Here is a 25,568-nt window from a genome sequence, read left to right as displayed (position 1 = left end):
TTTGTGAAATAAATTATTGTAGCTTTTCACTAAAAAAATAGATGTAGGAAGTAACTAAGATATTTTAGCAGGAAAAATCATACCAAATGTATATTTTTGAGAAGTTCCTGCAACAGTAAGTTTTCTAATGAACAGGAAGGTGGTAAGGAAAGAGGAACCAAATGTGGAAAGGTGGGAGACTCAGAACATTCCAGGTGAGAGATGCCAGAGACCAAGTTGGACAGGTGGGATTTGATTTGGAGTGTTTTTAGGAATGGAGTTGAGATTGGTATGATTCATTGATGAAGGTACACTGAAAATGAGGGGCACACCCCAGGCTTGAATACTATGAGGCATGAGAGAAGAGAAGCATGGGTTCCGTTTCACAGAAGCTGTGTTTTAATGCAGGGGTTAAGAAATGTGGGAAATTGTGGATGTTCTCAGACCTCTCATATTCTGAAGATAGTCTGAAGTTTGGAGAGGACTCAATTAGAATTGTCACCATTTCCAGGAGTTTGAAATTATGATTTGCCTTCTTTGTCTGTTTCCATGCCCTCTAGGATCACTCTGATAAAACACACTGTATGCGCTAAGTGTCTGAAATTAAGTTCATCACAAGCTTTATAGTCTTAGAGGAGTTATGAAATGATGGGGGGTGTTGTACTCATAGAATACTAGTATATAAGAAAGAGAAAAAAAGACATGAATCTAGGGTGTGTAAATCTACAGAAGATTTTGAGAATCAGAGGTGAGAAGAGAGCCATAGGAGTAACTTCATAAAAGATCAATGAGGAGTTTCCAAAAGTGTTAGAAACCAAGGAGAAATTAGGGATGCTTTGCACATTCCAGTATGGTTGTCATCAATGACTCTGGTGAGAACAGTTTAATAGAGTGATGCAGGAGAATTAACAGTTCAGACTTTAGTAGTTGGAGAAATAAATCAATCTCATGGCATCTGGTTTTAATGATACTAGAACTGGCATGAGAAGGCAGAGTGGGATTTTTATTTATTTTCAGATTGAAATCAGTTTGATTAGCAGTGACAGTTGCAGGACAGAGCATCAGTTTATATCCAACTCCTTGAGGGTGGGAAGACATGGAGCCCTCAGCACAAGGGGAAAGTATAAGCTCTGTGCCATACCTTGCTTCCATTAAGGACTATTACAGGTGATTATAAGGTGCTAAATTTCATTGTAAAAGTCCAAAAGTTTAAGTAAACATTGAATATTCAAAGTTCATTTGTTCCTCCCCTCCTTACTTCATCTCCTCCCTTCTTCTCTCCTTTTCCTCTTTTCTTCATTTTCTTTCTTAGTGGTCCTATATATTGTATAGTTTTAGTAGAAGAAAGTACATAATGAAACTTTGTACTTAATTTTAAGGTACATCCTGATTTAATAAAAGAACTAGGGGAATATTCCACTAAGTTTCAGGGAAGCAGACAAGTATCTACCTGCATTGTAACCCGTTTTCATAAAGTAGATCATTGTTTGGCTTTATGTATTAAACTTGAAAGGTAATTGACCCACTGGGAAGTCTAAGTCCATGTGTTTATTTTGATGAACTCTCATTTGCTCTCCTGGATCAGCATAAAGCATGTCTGTACTCTGTCCACATGTTTGCTGGGAAAGCCAGCCTGCCTTAGAGTGTGATGGAGATGCTTGGGAACAGTCTCTGGGCTTCTTTGGGAAGGAGCTTTGAGAGTCTGGTCCACAGATGCTTGCCTTTTGAATCAAATAGAAACACAGTTGTCTAGCTTAGGTGATTACATTTCTCATGACTCAGAGGCAGGTTACAGAGTAGACTGAGTGGGGGCATCACCTGTACAGACTGAGGTGACTTGTTCTCACTTTTAAAAATGGTGAACTCCGTGACACCTGCTTCTGTGTTTTCTCAAAGATGAGTCTGAGCATTAAAACAGTCTACTGAGATTTTGATTTGTCATTGTTATGTTTTAAATATAGCTGTCATTTTACCATCAAGAAGTGTTTCCTACTTGTTTGGCTTTGACAGGGCTGGGTAAGGTATTATGCAGTATTTAGTCCTCTCTTAAATAATGTAAATAAATAAAAAGAGTGGCAGACATTTCACAATTTGAAAGCAATAACTTACATAGAAAAAAGTTAAATAGCTTCACATTGTATGAGTATATCGAGAAATTTTTTTTGGGATAATAATCAGCTCTATACTGTAAATTAATAGCATATATGTATTAACTCTTGATCTTCTGGAATTTGGTGGCATGCATAAGTTAATCTGGATATTGATACTTCAAAAAAAATGAAGGTACTTTTTTTAGGACGCAAGGAGATTCCAGACAAGGTTTCTCTGTGTAACTTCTCTGGCTATCCTGGAACTCTCTTTGAAGTCCAGGCTGACCTCAGTATCACAGAGATTCACCTTCCTCTCTCTCCTGAGCATTGGGATTAAAGGTATGCCATCACCACCAGGCATATTTGACCTTTTTTTTTATTTTATTATCATTATTATTGTAAGGACAGTCATGCTTTTTGTATGTAAGTTGAATTATACCAGCATACTGATATTTTTCAGGGTTTTTTTCCCTCTAAATTATCTTGGGATGTGTGTATCAATGTGTTTGTGTGTTGTTTCTTTTTTTTTAAAGTATTATTTGATGTATATAGGTGTTTTGCCTGTACGTATGTGTACAGCATGCTTGCTGGTGTCCATAGAGGCTTAAAGAGGATGTCTTACAGAGTTTTATTTTGTATCAACAGAAGCAACATGTGCCTGCTTCTAAAAATGGGCAAAATCAGTAGAACATATTTTGAACTATTTTGAGGGTCTTCTTCCTGAATGTGAGTTATTAGAGTATATCATCAGTTACTGCACTGTTATTGTCTTAGTCACTGTTCTATTGCTATTAAGAGACACAGTGACCAGGGCAACTCTTGCAAAAGAAAGCATTTAATTGGGGGCTTGCTTACAGTTCCAGAGGCTTAGTCCATTATCAGACATGAGACAGTGCTGGAAAAGTAGCTGTAAACTACATTCTAATCTGCAGGCAGAGAGATCAGAAGAGAGGGAAGGAGGGGGAAAGAGCCCAATCCCAAGAACTTACTTACCCCAACAAGGCCACACCTACTCCAGTAAGGCCACACTTCATATCCTTCTAATCCTTTCAGACAGTTCCACTCAGTGATGAAGAAGCATTCAAATATATGAGCCTATGTGAGTCATTCTTATTCAAACCACCACAGTTATCAAGACCTTTCCTCATGCTGAGTCATCTTACTCTATTAGATATTCTTCTTGTCTCTTGCCAGTGTGCTTAATTCCTGATTTAAATGTTACTATGTATGAAGAATATGTTTTTTATCTACATGGTTTTATTCTTTCTTCAAAAAGGAGAAACAGAATGCTAGATTATCAAAATTAGCTGGTTGCAGAGAAAATTGGGAAAGAATATTTTAAAGGAGAATGTTTATGCTGGACATAATAGAGAGGCTGAGAAAATGCTCAGTGAATAAGAGTATTCTCAGACCCAATCACAAGAACCTGAATTTTCATCTCTAGTGACTCTGTAAACAGCCAGGCATGGCCCCATTCTCCTATAATCCCAGTGCTGGGGAGAGACAGGAGGATTACTAGGGTTTGCTGACTAACCATCATAGCCAAGTTCAGTAAAGACCATCTCAAGTAGTAAGAGAGCAGTGGAGGAGCACACCTGAAGTAGTTCTTCTGGTTTCAAATATTTTTAAATGTAAATTAAATGTAGGGCCAAAGCGATGCTCAGTTTTAAAGCACTTGCCACACAGGTCAGAGTTGAGATCCCCTAGAGTGTGTGTGTGTGGAGGGGGTGGGGGGGATTGGTGGCTGGTCTGTAAATCCAGTCCCAGAAGACAGAGATAGGGAATCCCTAGAGCATACTGGCCAGCAAGACAAGCCACACTGGCACTCTCTGGGTTTGAAGGAGAGACCCTGTCTCAACAGACAGGATGGAAGAGTAATTCAGGGTGGCTCCTGACTTCCACCTGGGGCTTCCACATATAAATGTGCCCCTCCCCTCCCCCACCCCCTCACCCCCACTACACACAAAAAAGTAAAAGTACTTTTAACTGCAGAAGTAGTGGGATTTTTCCCCCATCTTGTATAAATAATAAGACATCTCCAACAACTTGAGGATATAAGCATCTGTAACAAACAAGAGTGCCCAACATGTGGAGATCTTTCTGCTTCACCGCTATCCAACCACAGCCATCACCCTAGGTTCCTGGGGCTTCCGGCTTCCTATGGAAAATCTCTCTCTGTCTCTCTGTCTCTCTGTCTCTCTGTCTCTCTGTCTCTGTCTCTCTGTCTCTGTCTCTCTCTCTCTCTCTCTCTCTCTCTCTCTCTCTCTCTCTCTCCCCTTTCTACTGTTATCCCTCCCTCTCAGATAGATAGATAGATAGATAGATAGATAGATAGATAGATAAATAGATAGTCATGTGTGTAGGGGAGTAGTGATAGTGTTCTGTTTTTGTTTTTCTTGCCCTGTTTGCTAGTTTGCTAGGAAGAATTTGAATGCCAGCACAGACTATGCAATGAGAATGACTATAAAACCAATTTTCATGGCATTACCTGCTTGCTTTAGGATAGGTTTTTCCATTTAGATGAAGATTTTTGTGGGTTTAACATGTTTAGTTACAGAATAGAAAACAAAAGTATCAAAATGAATGTCTGTTATTTAATGCAACTGTCATTGAGAATCTAATTATCAGGTATATTTTTTATGTAAGTTATTTATCTTTTTTATTTTGAGTGGCTGTCTTACTCATCCTTACTTCCATTTTTGGAGCTACCAGAGACTGGCTGTTGATCAAAACTTGGGCTTTAATGTCAGGGCTTACAATCTGCTGTAATTGCTAAGTATTATATATAATACAGCTTCACAAAGGAAAATTTCTTTATCATGCACTCTAGAAACTGAAACTGGGTTGTAACCAAAACATGGATAGGTCAGTGGCTTCTTAAATGTCTTGTTTATAAGGAAATACCAACCAGGCTCTAAATCAGTTTTTAAGTAATATTTTGATATACTTGAATTAGTAATGTGAACACAACCATACTTTCTATTTTATATTCTTCAAGCAACATTTTAGTGGGATGGAAAAACACTAGCTTATCTCCGAAGCATTATAAACTTGTCTAAATACCCTTTTCAAAGCTCTGACATGGAACTTGTATCCTGGTAGGCAGGCTTTTGTGTGGGCGTGCTTCCATTCCACCTGTCCATGTGTCTATAGGTACAGTCTTTAACCACACCCTCTGGCCTCTTACTGAGGGGACACTGACTGAGACCTTTGGCTCAGCATGGTGTTTATTTGAATAGCTCAGTTCAGAGGAGATTTTCCTTGTGAATTGTGAGGCTTGAATAGCAAGAGAAATTCAGCACCACTTCTCAGAAGTGCTACCATGGAGATTTGCAAGCCGACCTTGACTGCCAAGATCTACTTGGAAGGTCTACTTAACCTTAGACACATTGGATACTGAGCACAGTTCTATTGCTTGGCTAATTAGATCTTTATGATTTTATTCTTTCATTTGTCAATGATTTAATTATTTTCATTGGAACTATTTATGTTGTATTTATTATTGGGTTTGTTTCTGTTTTGGTTTTTGACTTGATGGACTTTTGTAGGGGTTGTGTTTTGTTTTGTTATGTAAGTTGAACTGTGTATGAGCTTTTTGTTGTTCAATTTATATGAATTTACTTTTGAATACTAAAAAGAAAATTTTATAGTAGTATAGAATGTCTTAATAAATTAAAAGGAACTTTGTAATGTAGTAAAAATGAAATAAAATAAACTGATGGAATAGAAGAAGCTAGGCAGCCTTATCTAGAATGGATTCTTATAGGACCTATTTGGCTACTGTCCAGCTCAGTGGCCCTTGGTTGGAAGAACAGGAAGGAGACATTTATGAAGTTGAATCTCATGTGCCTTTGCCATATCCTTATCCTCCATCTGAACATTTGGATGAAAATAACTCAATAATTGTCAATATTTCCATTTGTCATTTTATTCACAAAAGAGATGGACACGTCTTAAAACTTCTTTCTAAAATTTCACTACCTACCCCTCCTTATTCAGTAAGTATATATACAATAGTACTTTAGAAATGTAGTAAACTGTAATGAGTAGAAAATCTCTGTGGGGGTTGAATGGAACAGACTCTTGCTTTGCTATAGGTGCTTGTACTGCTCACACACCTGAGGTGGGCAGAAGTGCTAAACTTTTGTTCAATGAACCCCAGCTTCACTGCTTTTCACTTCAGATAGTACAATGAGCTAAATAGTAGATTTCGTCAGTACCAGTCAAGCTATTGAGAAAGATCCTTCCTGTCCTTAAGATTGGGTGTGTCTGTCTGTAATGCTGATCCAAACGTAAAAGAAAAAAAATGGAATAAATGTGTTTGAGAGAATGGCTATTATGCTGCCTAAGACTGCCTAGTGAATGGCTGTGCCTATTGTGGCTTGTTTACAGTCTTATGTCTTATTGGCTGTAGCTTGTATTCTGAATTTTTTAGCAACCCAAGAGACTTGTTTCTGTTTTGGTAAGCTTATTAAGTCTATAAAGAAATAGACTTCAGCTTTTACATGAAATATATTTTGTAAACAGAGTTAAGGTTAAATGCTCGCTGTAAAAATTCCTGCATGTTCAGGATTTCTGGTTCATAGGATCTTTATATATTTTGTGAATGTCCTTTACAGGCGGTTCAGCATTTTTTTTTCAATGACTTGCATGGCTTTAGCTGTAAATCTTAGCTAATATTTAACATGCCATATGGTTTTCAGAATAGTTTTGCTACCTCACCAACAATTTTTAAAGTGACAGAATATTTACTAATGCTTTACCCATAGTGTAATGTGTTTGCTGAAAAGTGAAAGCTCTGAATTTTATTTTACTGTTTTGTAGATTTCATGTTGTTGCACATAGTAGGAATCGGTCATGTCCTACTTGGGTGGGAGAAATTCAAGTGTACATTATTTAGGTAAAAATTTGAAGAGCATCTTTTATCCCAGTCAAGTGTGAAGCCAGTGTGCTATCCTAATTTGTTTCGTAGCTTTATTCAGTTTTATTGCTTCAACTTTTTTGTTTTGCTTTTCTTGTTCTTATTGTAAACTTTTAAGTGTACAGTCATGCTAACCAGCTTAAATTTTGTGAAATGACAGATAAAATTAAGGATTTGGCAATTTACTCACATAAAGCAGGATTTTATTTTATTTAAATTCTTTTTTGAATTTCTGTTGTAAATTTGAAATATGGAAAGAAATGAACCTGTGTTGGTTACAACTCTGAACTCTTAGAGAGTTCACACATTTCATAGGTATCAATTAAGTAATTTACTGGAGAGATTTACATGTGCACATGCAGAAGTGATTGGTACTTTTGGAAATAGCTGTTGCAATTCAATTAAAAAGGGATTTGTGTACAGATGAGTTCATACTTTCTGGCCATGTTTCTTTGCAATCTCCAGAAATGTGTATTTTACATTTAAAAAGAATAAACCTTTTCCCAATTAAAGGTGTTTATATAAAGCTTTATTCTTCTGTGGTGATATATTTTCCATTTCATATGAATTCTTACTGAAATGATGTTTTAAGTAGTATTTTAAACCTCCTATTAAAACAAGAATAGTTGCATGTGGATATTTTGGACATTTATTTAGATCAGAGTTTCAATAACTTTATGGTTAGGGGTCACTGCAACATGAGGGACTATATGACAGGGTAGCAGCATTAGAAAGATTGAGAACCACTGATTTAGAGTGACCTTAAGTTTTAGTGACACTACAGTCTGTGTTTTACTGTAAATATTACTCAGATGTGAAGCACAGAAGTAATATTAAATATTATATATATTAACCATTGTATCAATCTATAATTAATTATATAAAATACATTTAATTATATTAATATATTGTTGGTTTATAATTGTATTTTTATATTTAGAATTATATAGTGATATCTTAATATTAATGTGTTTTATGAGACATTACTTATATTTAAGCTAGAAATCATTTACTATTTTAAATTTAAAACTGAAAACTTGGTAGTTATTATCTTGGAGATTCACAAAGTACATACTTACAGATTCCCAAGACTTGCTGTGACCCTTTTGCAGATATATACAGCTACTTGTTTTTGGAAGCTTCACATTCATACTGACTGAGTCAGGTAACAAGGAAGGCCCTTTAGGGGCCCAGATGACACAAGCAGGGACAATACCTTTCTTCGATTTCACACAGCTGAAACAGGACCCATTTACCTCCTGCTTCCAGTCTGGGCCTCCAGTCTGTTTTGCCATCTTTGCCATCCAGGAATGTGTGTGCTGATAGCATTTGAAGGGTACTGGATTTTTAATTTTTCTGTAGCCTATGGTTTTTCAATAAGTGGAATATCTTCAGAAGCTTTACAGTTATTTTATTATTATTATTTTGGCAAATTCTTTCAGAAGTACAAAGCTTTTATTTAGTAAGCATATATGTTACAGTTTCATTTGTGGCACCCCTGTGATTTTATTTTTCATGACATCTATTAGTCAGTGCAAAAGGAGTTAACAGTCAGGATGTTCAAGGTTTGTCCTGAAACACATAGTTCTCTGGAAGTCTATGGCAAATACAGAGAGCTTTGCTTCACTAGCTCTGCACCTCAATTGTATGATAGAATGTATGTCCACTGACTTTACACATTCTGTAGCCTAACAAAACTGGCATACATATATATATATATATATATATATATAATATATATATATATCTTACAGAAAGTGTGTATCTGGTATGACTTATCCTACCTGCTGTTAACATGTGCTGCAAGTATTTGTCTATAATTTAATAAGATGTCTTTATTTTAGATCTTTTAGTTGATTTTTTTTGATTGTTTATGAAAAATGACACTGATTTTCCAACAATTACCTTCCTGTGTGTTCTCTTGCCTTCCTGGTTTAGCTTGAGCATGCAAAAGCTACACAAACAGAATTGATACATGAGTCATTTAGACAAAAACAAGAGGCAACAGAGTCACTTAGGTGCCTAGAAGAACTGAATGAGCGTCTCCAAGAAGAGTCCAGGACCAGAGAGCAGCTAGCTGTTGAACTCAATAAAGCTGAAAGTAAGTGCCTTGCCTTTGGTCACTGAGATAGGAGAGGTTTCAGTCTTGCAATAGAGACTTTGATGTATAGCCAGGTTTGTAAACCCCCCAGTCTAATTTAAAGTGACCATTGAAAAATAGTTATAGTTTGTCCTCTGAGTTTCCAAAAGCAGTTAAAAACTTGAAGAATGCACACACAAACACACATGCACGTTATAAAAGGAATTTATAGAATTAGATGTAACATTTAAAAATTTAGATGACTCAAAAGTAGATCGTGATGAGACTGAGGTAGTTTCTTCAAAAAGAGCAATATATGACTAAATATGGTATAAGGTCATAATTAAATGTTATTGCAGGCTTTAACCTCTAAAACCCTCTTCTATTCTCTCAGGATGATGAGGGTGCTTGCCTGCTAGAATTGCTTACAGTATCAACTTTCTCTAGTATATTTAAATTCACAAGCATTTGATGTATTTTAGGCTCCTATCTATTTCCCATGTGTTTAATAAACTGAATTACATATGTGTGTTGGGGATTTTAGCAAAGTACTAGACAGTTTAGGGAGATTTCATGTTCATGTACAGTAAACAAGAAAACTTACTGCAACATGACAGTAAAGCTCAGCAGCAGGCTTTTAATAGGACAAAGTGATTGAAAGTTTTGCTACTAGGATGGTTTTATTGTTAATATTAGTATCTGATGGTAAGTTTGGCCCAGATGTACATGTCTGTTATCTCAACACTTAGAAGACTGAGGCAGGAGCATAGAAATGTTGAAGGCTAGCTTAAGGTATACTAGTGAGATGTCTCACACAACAAAGCCTAATGGTTTATTTAAATTAGAAGCAATTCCATTCTCCTACATTGTGTCTTACAGGTATTATTGATGGGTATTCGGATGAAAAAATTATTTTTGAAAGAGAAATTCAGGAAAAATCCTACATAATAGATCATCTAGAGCAGGAGTTGGTACGCGTGAGCAGTAGACTTCAGGAACTAGAGGAAGAGCAGCAGCAGGTGCAGGAGGAGCGGGAGCTGCTGTCCAGGCAAAAGGAGGCGATGAGAGCAGTTGCTGGCCCCGTGGAGCAGCGTACGTACTGAGACTGTGTCATATAGTTCTTCTCCTGGTTTTTTTATTCTTCAGACTCTCATGTGACAGACTATCCTTTTCTGTGCCATTATTTGTATGTTTTATAACAAACTTGGAAAAACATAAGGAAATACACTTTAAAGGCAAATGAATTCTTAGCCATTTTTATGGAATCCTATTTTCTATTCTGCCTTTTAAGGCTTTTAACCATTACCAGTAAAGGGAAGTATTTATTTATGCACAAATGAGTGCATCAAAAAGAAAAAAGCTAAAATTAAGGAGGCAGCATGTTGTGGGAAGAGGTAAAACAGAGTTCTTTTAGTGGGAGAGAGGTCATGAGAATGTGATGAACCCTGATCTGCTGCTGGTCATGAGCAGGTGTAGGCAGTGTGGGCTTGCAAGCCAGAGAGACCCAGAAGACATCTGACATCTCGTTTAGAAGGATTCAAAGATCATTTAACTTCATAATGGCTAATTTTTACATCTTGATTTTAAAGCTTGTTGAGTGACAAATATCTGTCTTGGTGACTATGAACTTTAAATCCTGCTTATCGAACCTTCTTTGATTTTAAATGCACAGTTGGGATCTATAAATATGGAGTTTCTCTAGTTTGATCAACTTAGAAATAAAACCTCCATTTTCTCCCTGAGGCTGGGGGGTGTTCAGATTAGATTGGTACAGGTTTAGGGCTGGAATTGAAGGTTTCAAGGTCTCATGTCATAGATAGAAAATGTGCAAGAGACATGGAACTGTGGGTAAGAGTGACAAGAGATTTCTACCGTGTGCAGGTCTGCATTGTCGTTTTTCGGGAGCAGGAGACATAACTGTAGTTTTGTCTTTACTCTCCTAGGGCCAGTGCATGCTGCAGTTGATGCAGCCCCTGGAGCAGGTGTGTGCACAGTTGCATGCACTGTTGTTGGGTGGTAGACTCACAACTCAAAGTTTGGGTGACCCTTGATTTCCAACTAACATTTCTAATTTATAGTTCTCTGTTGTGTTTCTTTCATTTTCTTTTAACAGAACACAGCTTAATTTACAATAAGAATATGTTTTGATTTGCTATTAACACCTGAGGTTCATAGTTACCATTATCTTATTTCATCTGCTTTTGCACAGAGCCTCAAACCATTGGGGTTTTTCAAAAGAAAACATTGAGTATCTTTAAGAAACAAAGTATTTTTGTTTCTAAAAATTCATTATTATTATTTTTATTTCTTTTTTCTTTTTAAAACAATCTTATTTACATGCCAATCCCAGTTCCCTCCCAGTTCCCTCTACTGCCCATCCTCCCTACCTCATCACCATCTACCCCCAACACCACCCACATCTACTGCTCAGGGAGAGTGAGGCCTCCCATGGGGTATCATCAAAGCCTGTCACATCATTTGGGGCAAGGCCAGGGCCCTGTCCCCTGTATCTCAGCCGAACAAGGTATCCATCTATAGGGAATGGGCTCCAAAAGCCAGTTTATGCTCTAGGGATAATTACTGATTTCACTGCCAGTGGCCCCATAGATTGCCCACATTCAGGAAGCCTGGTTGGTCTTATACAGGTTCCCCAGCTGTCAGTCTGGAGTCAGCTCCTACTCGCTCGGACCAGCTGTTTCTGTGGGTTTCCCCAACATGGTCTTGACCCCTTTGCTCATATAATGGCTCCTCCCTCTCTACAGCTGGACTCCAAGGGTTCGGCTCAGTGCTTAGCTGTGGATCTTTGTATCTACTTCCATCAGTTACTGGATGAAGGCCCTATCATGCCAATGAAGGTAGTCATCTATCTGATTATAGGGGAAGGGCAGTTAAGGTAGCCTCTCCACTATTGCTTAGATTCTTCATTGGGGTCATCCTTGTGGATTCTTGGGAATGTCCCTAGTGCCAGGTTTCTCGATGCCTCATAATGGTTTCTCGATGCCTCATAATGGCTCCCTCTATCAGTTTCTCTTTTCTTGCTCTCCCTCTCTGTCCTTCCCCTGCTGGAGCAAAGGCTTATCTGTTAAAGGCTAAGCTCACAACCGAAAGGAAACAAACTATTTTTGTGTTTGATTGCATTAAGCTCACTCGTCTCTGATGTTTTTCAGAGTTTTCCTTGCAAAAGAGAAAAGTGGGTAAGCTCATGGTATCAAATGGATCAATTTATTTACTAAGAGGCTTTTTGGCTGATTTGTTTTGATATTAACGTATACTAATGGCATTATTTTAGAAAAGATATTTTCTATAGATCCCAGATCTGAATACAGTGTTGGCACATCAATTAGTATAAAAATTCTACAAGGTTCTTTTCTCCTTTTCTTTTTGCTGTCTATACTTTAGCATCTACATTAACCACAGCTAATCCTCAAAGGTCCTTTCTATACCCCAGATATTAATTTTTATACGCAATAGTTCATTTTATCCCCAACTGCTCACATAACAAAGCTGAAGACCATCTTATCAAATGTCACCCAGGAGAAAAGTAGTAGAAGTAGGAAATGAATCTTCCCTTCATGCACTAACTACATAGATTCCCATATATGCTTGTGTTCCCTTGTTGCACTAACATGTAAATATGAAAAGGTAGTTCAGGGATATTGATCTAAGGTAATAAAGCAGAAGACTAATCGGAATTCCTGACTGACATCTCCTTCCTCTTTCTGTTCCCCTTTTCTTGGTTAATGTTTTAACAGTATTTGCTTACTGTACCATTGTGTATGCACATACAGGTGACTTTTGGCTTTGGAATGTATTTAGTTTTGCATATGGTCAAAAATGTGGTTAGTGTTTTATGTTTTAATTCTATTGAACTTTGTTCTCTTCCCAATCATAAGAATATATTATTCTGTATTTACTACATTGTTCTCACAAGGATACATTTTATAATAGGAATTCTTATTTATCTTAATTCTATGTAATAGTAGTTTGCTATCCTTTATAGGGATAAAATAGGTTGATATTTCCAGAAGAAAGTATTTACTTTTTAATGTATTTAAAGTAATTTGCAGCCTTTATTTCATTAAGATAAAGTTTTAAAATATTAGTCCATTACTTCATTATAATAACATTATGAATCATAATTTAACCAAGTATATTCTCACATTTGTAAACAGAATTTCTTCATGAGACAGAAAAATTAATGAAGGAAAAGCTGGAAATTCAGTGCCAAGCTGAAAAAGTACATAACAAACTTCAGAAGCAACTGAAAATTTTAGAAGTAGATGTTGAAGTAAAAACCAGTAAGTTAATAGAAATGGAGCAAGAGAGAAATGCTGAGCTCATAGATCTAAGACAGCAAAACCAAGTACTGGAAAAACAAATGGAAAAACTTAAAAGATTTATTGATGTAAGTAACTTCAGTTTGAGCTCCATTTTGGAACCACATCTTGGTTGTTTGGATGGACAGATATTTGGGTGGACAGACAGATGGGACAGGTAGATAACTGGGTAGTTGGGTGCTTAGGGTGGGTGGCTGGTGACCACTAAGGCTGACACCATCCATGCTTACTTAAAATTCAGGAGTCTTTGCGTCGAGTTCCTAGTAACAAAGCAAATAAGTGTTAATGCATAAGTATTGTAAAAGACAAATTAAAAGTACACATTGTTTGTGAATAACCTTGAGCAGCTCGGTTTTCCAAATTCAAAGTTAAGCTTTTTCTGGCTTTGCTTTTTACTAGTAACCAAAACAGTAAGAGTTAAAACTGATTCCTGCACAGCAGGTAAGCCCAGCTCCCCGTGTTACACATAGCACTGGGACTAGCACAGCTCTCATGCTGCCATGATTCTCACCCAAAATGTCATTGGTTTGAACTTTTCACACAGAACATCTTTAGGGTTTTAGAAGCTAAGTGTAGGTCCATATTTCTGTCCTGCCAAGCAGGTCCCAAATAACCACACACAGACTTATTATTAGTTACCAATACTCAGCCCTACATGGGCTTGTTACTAACTAACTCTTGAAACTTTAATTAACCCATATTTCTACCCTGTGTTCTACCACATTGCTCAGTACCTTTCCTCACTGTGGCATGCTCATCTTGCTTCTCTCCGCATCTGTGGGTGACTCTGCCCTACTTTGTCCCAGAGAGCTCGCTCTCCTGTCCTCAATTTGTGCTCCACCTCTTCCTGCCTAGCTACTGTCCTTTTGGGTCTTTGTTAAACCAATGAGAGCAACACATCTTCATTGTGTACAAAAAGATTATTCCACAACAGCCAGTGATCTTCACTTGTCAGAGAATCAGTAGAATTGGTTTTGTATTTTTAGGTGTAAGTCTAGAATAGCATTAAACAAACTAATTTATATTTCTTAACTGTTCTAACACTGAATTAGCCATAGATTCCTCTTTTGTACAATTTCATCCTGTTCCTATGCTGCATTTGGCATTATTTGAATAAAAAGGATAGTATTGTTGATGATTTTAAATACTCTAGTTTTTGTTTGAAGAGCCCAAATAGGCAATGTACTATAACCCATCTAAGTGTGTTTTCTTCTTAAACCCTTGTGGTTTTAGGTATTCTGTATCAGCACATAATCTTTAAACCTCTAGCTAAAGGGAAATAAGAAATATGGGACCATAAATATCATTTAAATAAATAATAGTGTCATAATTAAGTAAATATTTGATGTTTGTTTTTTAGACAGTCTCACCATGAAGCGCTGCTTAGTGTAGAACTCGTTAGATTAGACTGATGTCAAACTCACAAAATTTGCCCGCCTCTGCCTCCCGATCACTGAGATTAAAGGGGTGCACCACTATTTCCTACTCAGTGTCAACATTGTCATCATTGACATTGCTGTTGTCATTATCCAATTTCAGGAACAGGCAGTTGATAGGGAGCATGAGAGAGATGCTTTCCAATTGGAAATAGAGAAGCTGGAACAGCAGCTTAAGGTTGTACCTCGACTCCAGCCTGTCAGTGAGCAGCAAACCAGAGAGGTAAGAACTCAGTAATAGCATGCCCTCCCTTGTACTTATTTCTCTCTTGAGAGTAAAAGAAGGTATCTTGAAAAACTCAAAAGTGGATTCTTTATATTGTATATCATTGTCAAAAAATTTTTTAAAAGGTATTATATAAATGTAAGGTGCCTGTTAACTATAAAAATGTAGTGTATTGGGCTGAGAGTATGTCTCAGAGTGTTGAACTACCATGTTTGAAGCCCTTTGTTCAAAACCCAGTACTGGCGTGAGGTGGAGGAAGAAGTTTGAAATTTGAAATTACTCCCCTCCATGTATTACTCAATTAAGTAAACTTCTGTGTTCATTTCTCTATTCTCATTCCTGATAAAAGTGATTTGAAGTTTTTTTCTGTCTAGCAAGATGATTCAGTGGGTATACTGGCTAATTTTATATCAACTTGACCACAGCTAGTGTTATTTTAATAGGAGGGAACCTCGGTTGAGAAAATGTGTCCATAAGATCTGGCTGTAAGTCATTTTCTTATGATTGATAGAGGAAAGCCCAGCCCATTGTGGGTGGGGCCCATCCTGCGTTCTATAAGAAAGCAGGCTAAACAAGCCTTGGGAAGGAAGCCATTAAACAGCTCCCCTTCATGGCCTATGCATCAACTCCTGCTTCCAGGTTCCTGCCCTGTTTGAGTTCCTGTACTGATAAGACTGTAATGTGGAAGTATAAGCCACCATCCCCCCACTACCACCCACCCCAGCCCCACTTGTTTTGGTCATGGTATTTCATCACAGCATCAGTCATCATAAGACAGTTGGTAAAGGCTCTTGCGGCCAAGGCAAATAAGCTGTTCTTGGGAAGTTGAAGTAGAGAACTGACTCCTGCAACTGGATCTCTGATTTCACTAAGTGTGCTGTGACACACACATAAAGGATGGCTGAATACAATAAAAGGCCTTTTGTACTCACTCTTTGCCATTTAATCTCCCATTCTCTTTTGAATCTGCTCCAGGGAGGTGTAGGGAGACACCCTAGCCCCACCCCAGGCAACCAGGACAGGTGTGCCGGGACACGCCCCTGAGGGTGGGGTGAGGGGAAGTCTGAGGTGACATAAAGGAGGTTCTTAAAGGGCTGCACGTGGGGACCCCTTCCCTTCTCTCTGGCCTCCCTGCCTTGCTTGGTGGTGGTGTATCTGAATAAAGAAAACCTATACCCTATTGGTTGCTGGACGATCTCTAACAGGGAGGCCTTTAGTTCCTTTGTCTTTGGGTTTTCACCCTCTGCTCCATTTAAAGTGTTGCTGGGAAGATTACCCATTCCCTCTTGAGTTTTATCCTCTGTTCCATTTATAGCATTCCTGTAAAGGTTACGCTAGCATTTCTTGGCTCTCTAGAAATCACTCCTTCCTTTACTTACTCAGCTACACAGAGGCATTCCCTACAGTCTTCTTGAAGGATCTGCAATACACTTGCTCCCTTAGTCTTCTCTGTCATGTGTTTCTCTTCACATGCCACAGTTAGTGATGGAGCACCCCACGACAGAGGCTTAAGTCCCCTTTTCTTTTATGCTTTTATTTTCTTCCCAGCAGTCAAACATACAGCAGTGGCCACGGCTGTGCCCTCACTTCTGACATCTCTTTTGAGCTCCACACTTACTTAACTACTGTTTCCTTTCATTTACCTCAAAAACAATGTAGCCATAGAACAACTTGCCTTTCCCAGAAAATATAAAATACTCCTCTTCATCTCAGTAAGTTTCATATCTTTTACACATTCTCCATTGCTAAAACCTATATTCTTCAAATGTTCTTTTTCTCAGTCAGGTCACTATCCTGTTGGTAGGTCAAATTTGTACTATGTCTGTTTTTTTGTTCATTTTCATACATCCTATTTGTCATGATTATTTGTCTAGATAGCTGTGGTAGCATCCTAACCAACCCGTCCACTACTTTACTTTTTCTCTACTTTCTTCTCGTGTGTGTGTGTGTGTGTGTGTGTGTGTGTGTGTGTGTGTGTGTGTGTGTCTGTGTGTGTGTGTCTGTGTGTCTGTGTGTCTGTGTGTCTGTGTGTCTGTGTGTGTGTGTCTGTGGGCATGTATGTGTTCATGATAGGGGAATGCTGCCACCGTACACATGTGGGATCTCTTCTTGCATTCCAGGATGGAAGTTAGGTCAGTAGGCTTGCACCTGCTGATCCTTCTCACCAACCCTTTCACTTCCACTGTTCCTCTTCCATGTTCAGAAATGTAGCCAGAGCTCTGCTGACTGAATGAGTGCTATGTGAGTGTGGGAAGGCCCCCTATATTGACATAAAGATGGCTTGTCCTGTTAATAGCAAGATTGTACTTGAGGTAAATCAAGCTTTGTTGGAATCATTGCTCATTGAGTACTGGATATGTGACAATGATCAAGTTGTTTAGCCTCCTGAAAAGGTTACATTTTATAGGAGTATTGGCATGGCTTTAGTAGACACTTAGATTTGAGCATGGTGTTAGTATTTCTGGAAATAATTTAATTTTAAAAATTATAATTTCCATGCAGTTGACTTGGTTTCATTTACTTCCCAAGATGTCTAAGGAAATAAACATTAAATACTATGTCTTCTAGAGCACTAGAAAAGGAATATCCACTGTTTGTAGTCATTGCCTCTTATGCCTCTAAATGTATTTTTAGCTTTTGAACAAGTCAAAACTCCAAAGAAGTTTAAACTATAGAACTTAGTGCAGTTATTCTCAACCTTCCTAATGCTGGGATCCTTTAATATAGTTTTTCATGTTGGTGACCCCCAACCATAAAGTTGTTTCATTGCTATTTCATAACTGGAATTTTGCTGCTGTTGTGAATTGTAAGGTAAATGTGTGATATGCATCCCCTGTGGAAGGATCATTCAACCACCAAAGTGGATGGAACCCACAGGTTGAGAACCACAGGCCTAAATGGTCATTTCCTGTGACATAAGTTGCCTTAGCCTGATAAAATTGGTCGTGTCATTATGGAACTTGAGCCATCTGCCAAAGGTGTGCATACCTTCATTTGCTGCCTCCCTAGCTCTCTGATTTTCCTATGATCAGGAATCTGCCTGTAAATGTGTTGTATCATTTCATGACACCTGCTGTGTTGTCTGCCTTCCTGACTTTACTTAGTCCGCCTGTCCTTGCTACTCTTTCCTCAGAAGCTTTATTACTGCCATCTAAGAGCTTAGAGTTAGATTAAGTTTGTTTTTTTTTTTATGTTCTGAGAACAATGTTTGTTATTTTCATAATTTCTTGAAGATGTCTCACTGAAACGTAGTATTCCTCTATTGATTAGAATTACAATTTTTAGTCCTTTGTCCTTGATGAGTATGTCTATAAACTGTCTTATTAATCCTTTGTATATTCTTCCATTGCTATTATGCAACATTGAGGCTCTGTATATCAGCCCTAGAAGACAAATCTCAGAATACTTACTGTTTATTTTGGGCAGAGTAGAAGCATTTAAAGGAATTCCAATTCCTTCATATACTGCTCCTCATCTCTTCTAGCCCATAGAGTGTACAGTCTAACCTTTGCTAAATAACTGTTACAAAATGTAACACATGGAGAACTTAAAGGACATTGTTCTTCACCTAAGAGCTAGTCAAGAAAGCAAGCTGAAAGTCTGTTACCTTTATTACATCATTAGGCTATAGTGTGCTGTGGCTTTAAATAATTCTCATTATTCAAAATGTATTTTCCTTCTTTCTGCCAAGATAAAGCCAGGATGCTCTTAAGATAAACAATTTTTTAGATAACTTCTGTGAAAGCAGTAGTATTTCTTTTTTTACTAGTGTGTCCACTTTCATCAGTATGCAAAATTGTCACTTTTGCTAGAGATGGCCATTGTGATCCTTATTTTAAAATAAGATGAACATATTTTAAAATACCTTCTTTTGTTTTTGGTTCGGAGAATATGGAGGATCAAACCTCAAGGATTTGCATATATTAGGCAAGCAACACTCTACTAGTTGAGATACCTTTTCAAGCCCCAGAGAGCAGCTTTTAAGATATAAAGTGATTCATAATTATGAGTGCCCTACATCTGAAATTTTTCATTACATTTTCAGGTCGAACAGTTAACTGGTCATCTTAAAGAGAAAACAGACAAATGCAGTGAGCTGCTGTTGTGTAAAGAGCAGCTGCAGAGAGATGTGCAGGAGCGGAACGACGAGATAGAGAAGCTGGAGTGCCGAATACGAGCACTGGAACAAGCCCTGATTGCTAATACTGACTCCTTCCCAAAGGTGGGAGGACAAAGTGAACTCCATGGTGTCTTGTTCTAGTGACAGCCACTCTTAGTTACACAAGCCAGTTCTTTTAAGTAAAAGATACGTTACCTTGTAGACATTAGGATAGTGCGTCATTATAACTATTTTTGTTTATTTTCCTTCCAGATGTTGTTTGCATCCCTTCTTTCCTGTAGAGGAAGATTAGTAAGCCAGAAGAGTTAACTACAATATTAACTGTCACTTATGACTATGAGCTAAATTTTAGACTCTTGCCTGGCTCCAAAATAAGATGTAATGAAGTCCATTCCCATTATTCTACAGGAAACCAGCATGAATAGAAGAGTAGAATGAGAAAGCTGGAGGCAGACTGATGGGAAAAGACTTTTGATTTATCTGAGAAATCAGTTTTACATGTCAGCAATTTGTTTTTTATATGAAAAATGCATTCGAGACTGAATACCTGTACCTTTTTGAATATTCTCCAATGTAGCATTTCCTCCTTTTAAATTGAAGAAATAGAATTACTACTAAATAAGTAAAAATATTGCAATGAGTAATCAGTGTAATGTCTGAAGTTTTGAGAAAGTTCTTATGTATTTTTTAGATAAATGACCAGAAGCAGTCTGGAGGTATAGAGGCTAAATCTGAACTGTCTCTGGAAATTCAATTGCAGGCTGAGCGGGATGCTATAGAACGAAAAGAAAAAGAGGTAAGGAGTTTCTTTTTAAATGACAAATGTGTTTTGAATTATTTCACATTAATTACATCAAAAATAACATGTGAACACAATGGCATTATTGTCTGAAAACGAAGTTCAGTGTTTCTTAAGTTCACTGCCTTGAAAACTAACCTTGGAGATAATAAATTGAACAGATAAGCTGATAAAAGGCAGTGTTCATGGAAAGAGGATGAAAAAGGAACCAGTATAGATGGTGTGGACTGAGGGAAGAGGAGAATAGAGAGCTGGTAGTGTGAACCATGGTAAGCTCAAACCTCTCTCTTCTGCTGCCTGTAATATGGGTACTAAGTCCCTGCCACCCTGCTGAGTGTCTTCATCAGCTTGTGTTGTTTTATTATTATCATCATTTAAAATATTTCCTGGAGAAATTATTGCACTATTTCTTAAGTATGGGATTGAAAGAATGGGCTGAAGGTAAACTATCTGCAACTGAGCATGTAGCCTGTTCTTAGAGAGCACTTGCCCAGATTGTGCAAGCACCTAGGATTTCCCAGCGTACAAATAATAACAATAACAGCAACAGGAAGGATAACAGTCCTCCTATTTCTCTGTACCCCCTTATTTGAAGATAATCTCATCCAGGGGAGGAATGGTGGTATCTCCCAGTTGTTCAAGAGGCTGAGGTGGGTGGAAGGGTAGGGGCCAAGAGTTCTCAGTCAGATTGAGCAACATAGCAAGACCCTATCTTAAAAGAGAAAATTCATTATAATTACAAAAGTAAATTGGGCTTCCTACTTCATGTGTAATATATTTAAGCCCCTTTCTTCTGGAATACATCTTAATGATGTAGATAATGACTCTTATTAAAAGTATTTGTGCCGCCATGGTGGGCTTCTTCACTTGGATTCAGTAGAACTCATGCTTGTGCACCAAGTGCTTTACCAGCTGAGCTATTCTCCAGCCTGAATATTGTTCAAATTATAGTTTTTTTTCTCAGTGCAATTTCTCAGGACATTAGTATATTTCCAAACATTTGTTGTGTTCCAATAGTATAGTAGTATCAACACAAGCTTTAAAGGATACAGAAATAATTTAGACATCAGCTGAAGTGATGTTCAGAGAACTCAGAGAGAAAATGGCATCTGTGCAAATGCTTGTAGTGGAAAGGATCCTTTCTAGGACAGGAAGTATTTTTCTTACTGGAACCTAATACAAATAATTATCTGGAAAGTTCTTGTTTATTTTTGGTTTTGATATTTCGTGAAAGCAAAGAACATGCCTTTTATGTGTAATCACTTCTCTTATTACAAGAACTGATGGGGAAGGATTGATCTTGCATTAATTAGAAAGGTTAGTGAAGTTGTGTAGTGGTGGAGGATTAGTCTGGAGTATACAGGACATTGGTTTGGTTTCTGGCACCACAGAAAACCAAATGTCCACCTGGCTTTTGTATGAATGATATGGTCTGAACCTCAGTCTTGCTCTTTCACAGAAAGCACTGTCCTTTTTGTTTAGATGGTGCCTTACTGTGTTGCCTATGCTGAGCCCAAACTCTGCACCTTAGGGGACCTTCCTTATTCTGCCTATACACTTATGGGACTCCAGGCATGTGCCATCTATTTTTAGTAATTTTTAATATACTATAGCTTTACTACTACCTTAATTTCTTGAATTCAGTATTTAATAGATGTCTACTTTTCTCTCCAAATCAATAGTCATCTGGGACTGCTGAAAACCATAGAGAGCATATGTGAACCAGCTCCATTCTCTCCAGATAAGTGCAGAGAGCCACTGCCTTTTAATGAGTGACAAACTGACAGTGTTTACTAACAGTGGCAAGCATTTGGCAGTACCATTCATTGACCTGCAAAAGGAAAACCTCAAAGCACATATTATGAGTAGAGAAGTTTGAGGATTTGCTGTGAAAACTAGGCAGATATTTTTAGATAACTGATACAAAAATATGATGTTTCTGTGGATCAGTTTTAAATGACTTTACTAAGAGCCTAAGTTTGGACAAAAATATCTTTTAAAATTATACTTAAAGTTAAAATAATAGGTTTTTCTAGCTGGGTGTAGTGGTATACACTTTTAATCCCACCGCTTGGGAGGCAGAAGCAGGTGGATCTCTGTGAATTCAAGGCCAGCCTGGTCTATACAGTGAGTTCCAGGACAGTCAAGGCTACATAATGAGATCCTGTCTTGAGGAGTAAAAAGGAAAGAAAAAATAAAGATATTGGGTTTTCTTTGAGGGGAAAAAAAAAAAAAAAAGGTGCCTTCAAAAATTTTATGTCTTGTGTTGCTAATGTGCTTAAAGGCAGTAATAGTAAATAATAGTTAACTTTGTTAGAAACCTAGTGCTAGTAAGGACAGAGGAGTATTTTAAATACTCTTTCCTGGGGTCTTCATTTCACCCATGTGTAAACTGAATCTTAAGAGGAGTTAATACTTAGCATAGAGTATAGCAAATTCTCCCAGATCTCATTGATTTTAACATCCTTGTGATAAAATGTGACCAAACATTAGGAAAGGATTTGGCATGTTGGTGAGAAGCATGAAAACCATAGTGTGGCGTTTGGTGCTATAGGCCAGTGCTTCTGTGTTCTGATGTGCATTTCAGTCTCCAGGGACCTGCTGAAATACCGGCTTTATGTGTAGCATAAGCATCTGCACATCCAGTGTACATATCATGCTGCTAATTCTGCTGCTCCCTAGCTCACCTGAGTAGCAAAGCTTAGGTCAGAGAGGTAAGATTTTGCCTGTAAAATGCCACATCAAGAGGGGGCATGTCATGTAATGTAGGCAGCAGCTTTGAACTTTAATAACTATGTGTGTGTTTTCTAAAATCTTGTTTTACAAGTAGTTGTAGAAGATAGGAATTGTTGTGGGAGACAAGAATAGGCATACATACTAGTGCATAGCCTTGGTAAACGTGATCATAGCTGTTCTCAGCAATAAGCTGATAATCATATCTGCAGAATCACTAAATATATTGAAGTGCCTACAGAATTAAATAGCAGTGTTACAGAAAATATATAGATAGATAAAGTCTTCAACATTAGTTATTAAAAGCAGGATAAATGATAGTTTAGAAAGGAAGACTCCCAAAATCATGCGTTCAAGTTCCAAAGGTGGCTTTGCCATGTAGTATTTGTCCCTCTTCTCTATAATGGGGATGGTACAAAACAGATAGAATGGAGTTTGTGTGTGTGTGTTTGTGACATTGTGTAACTGTATGTGCTCATGGTGGAGCTGCATGTTAAAGGCCGGAGGGCCATCTCAGGTGTCAGTCCTCAGGAGCCATCTACCTCACATTTTGAGACAGAGTCTTTCACTGGCACCTGTGGTTCAACAGTTAGACTAGGCTGCTTGTCAACAAGCCCCAGGAATATTCTTGTCTCCAACTCGACAGTGCTATGATGGCAATCTCATAATACCACACTTGGCTTTTTACATGGGGTGTGGGGGTCAACTCAAGCCACATATTTGCTCATCTGACATCATCCCAGCCTCAGTTTTGGCTACTATTGCTAGTATTGTACTATTTATTGCAATTATTAGGCTGACTTTAAAGCCTTATCTTCTTGGTAATGGGATTCTAGTCCATGCATAAGCAACCATTTACTTCACTTTAAATTGTAAGGCAGTAAACGCCCCAGCTGCCACTTGGCTCTGCTCCTGCACCTCAAGTTGCTCTTAATGTAGCAGCTTTGATTCACTTTAATAGGCATTTGGAAATCCACCATTAAGCATCTATTAAGTAGGTACAGAGTAGTTGGTTAAATGGATGTTACTATTCTCGGTCAAACCCATATACACATAGTCAAAAATAATTTTAAAATCTTTTTTTGGAGTCTGAGGCCAGGTATGGTGACATACACCTTTATTCCCAACACTCAGGAAAGCAGAAGCAAGCAGATATCTCTGAGTTTGAGTCTAACCTGGTCTACATTGCAAGTTCCGGGACAGCCAAGGTTACATAGAAAAACCAAAATAGAAAAATATGGTTTTAGCATGTTTAGGAATTCAGCAGGTAAACACAGCTTAGAAAAGTATTTTCCTTTATTACCATTTACATGTCTTAAACATACATCCTTTGTAAATTAAATACAACTCTTTTCTGTTTGACAGTAGCATTTGTATGATCTGGGTTTTGCATTTTGTTTTTTTCCCCTATTGGGTAACTTTGGTTCAAAGATTTCTAACTTAGAAGAGCAATTAGAGCAATTTCGAGAAGAACTGGAAAATAAGAATGAAGAGGTTCAGGAGCTCCACATGCAGCTAGAAATACAGAGAAAGGAGTCTACCACTCACTTGCAAGAACTGCAGCAAGAAAATAAATTATTTAAGGTAATTAGCTTGTAAAAATAGTTCACACTTTTGATAATTTGTATTTTTCTAAGTATTTGCTAGTAGCAACATTAGTAGGCAAATTAATTTTCATGGGACTTATTTGCTGCTTAAGTTAGATATTTGAATTCATCATAAATGAAAATATTTGGATTGTTTATCAAAATATTTTTGGAATTATTGAAATAGAATATCTTCTTTTATGTCATTATATGCACCTTATGTTTTTGTAAGATTTAATTAAAGGAATGTAATGAAAATGTCGTATAATTGTGACAGTTATTTTTGTCCCTAGGATGAAATTAAAAAACTGGAGTTTTTCCTGAAAGACTATGATCCCCAGTTTTGTCATGATCAGCCCATGTTGCTTGGGGAATTCTCAAAGATAATTCAAGAAAAGGATGACAAAATTGACCGGTTAAATGAACAGCTTATTAAACTTCAGGAGCAAGTTGAAGCAGACAACCAGGTGTGCCCACTTTAAATTTGTTTGTCAGAATTGAGTAAGAGTTTTTGCTTTTTTTTTTTTTTCAGCTTATTTTACTTATTTGTTTTGGGGGTCAGAGCACAACTTGTGGGAGTCATTTCTCCTTATATTCTGAGAGCCACTGATGATGGAGGTTTCTGTTCTGCCTGGTCCTGCTTGTAGCTGTTTAGTACCAAATAAGTACACAGAGGCTTATATTAATTATAAACTGTTGGGCCAATGGCTCAGGCTACTTATTGGCTAACTCTCTCTTAACTAATAAACCATTTCTATTAATTTAAGTATCTCCATGTAGTCTTGGCTTACAGGAGAATACCCAGTGTCCTATCTTCCTGTTAGCTGCATGGCAACTGCTTCCCTGCCTCTTTCCTCCTCCCAGAATTGTAGTCTTGTACCCTCACCTATACTTCCTGCATGGCTACTGGCCAATCAGCATTTATTCATCAACCAATAAGAAAACATGTGTTTACATCATACATAAGGACATCCCCCATCAACCTACAGCTGTACCACTCAGCTTGTCAAGCCTGACAGTGAAAACCCTGGCCCACTAGGCTATCTTAGAGGCTCTACCTAAAATTTAAAACACAAAATAAATTTTCCCTTTCCTGTTGAAGTTTCCTGGGCGCTTGCACCTGAGTGCACAAATGTGTATACCCATGCCTGCATACAAAGTGGCCAGAGCAGGGTGTTGGTAGGTTCTGTTGCTCCTGCCTTACTTGCCTTGAGGCAGGATTTCTCACTGCTCAGCTTTCTGGTCAGTTAGTCTGGTTGAC

At 37.7% G+C, this 25,568-nt stretch overlaps 1 protein-coding gene across 8 annotated transcripts in view; it reads left to right on the top strand.

Annotated features, from left to right (window-relative positions):
* Akap9 (A-kinase anchoring protein 9) overlaps positions 1-25,568 on the top strand; it is a 125,703-nt gene that overhangs the window by 66,593 nt on the left and 33,542 nt on the right. For all 8 annotated transcript variants that reach the window (XM_027391597.2, XM_035451964.1, XM_035451963.1 and 5 more), the window contains 8 exons: positions 8,929-9,091; positions 9,950-10,162; positions 13,243-13,475; positions 14,947-15,066; positions 19,115-19,291; positions 19,881-19,985; positions 24,153-24,305; positions 24,601-24,774. In XM_027391597.2, the coding sequence (XP_027247398.1) occupies positions 8,929-9,091; positions 9,950-10,162; positions 13,243-13,475; positions 14,947-15,066; positions 19,115-19,291; positions 19,881-19,985; positions 24,153-24,305; positions 24,601-24,774 (1,338 nt within the window). The remainder of the gene's footprint in view (positions 1-8,928; positions 9,092-9,949; positions 10,163-13,242; positions 13,476-14,946; positions 15,067-19,114; positions 19,292-19,880; positions 19,986-24,152; positions 24,306-24,600; positions 24,775-25,568) is intronic.

Source organism: Cricetulus griseus (assembly GCF_003668045.3).
Source record: "Cricetulus griseus strain 17A/GY chromosome 1 unlocalized genomic scaffold, alternate assembly CriGri-PICRH-1.0 chr1_0, whole genome shotgun sequence".
NCBI classification, from domain to species: Eukaryota; Metazoa; Chordata; class Mammalia; order Rodentia; family Cricetidae; genus Cricetulus; species Cricetulus griseus.
This window is presented reverse-complemented; position numbering and strand designations above follow the sequence as displayed.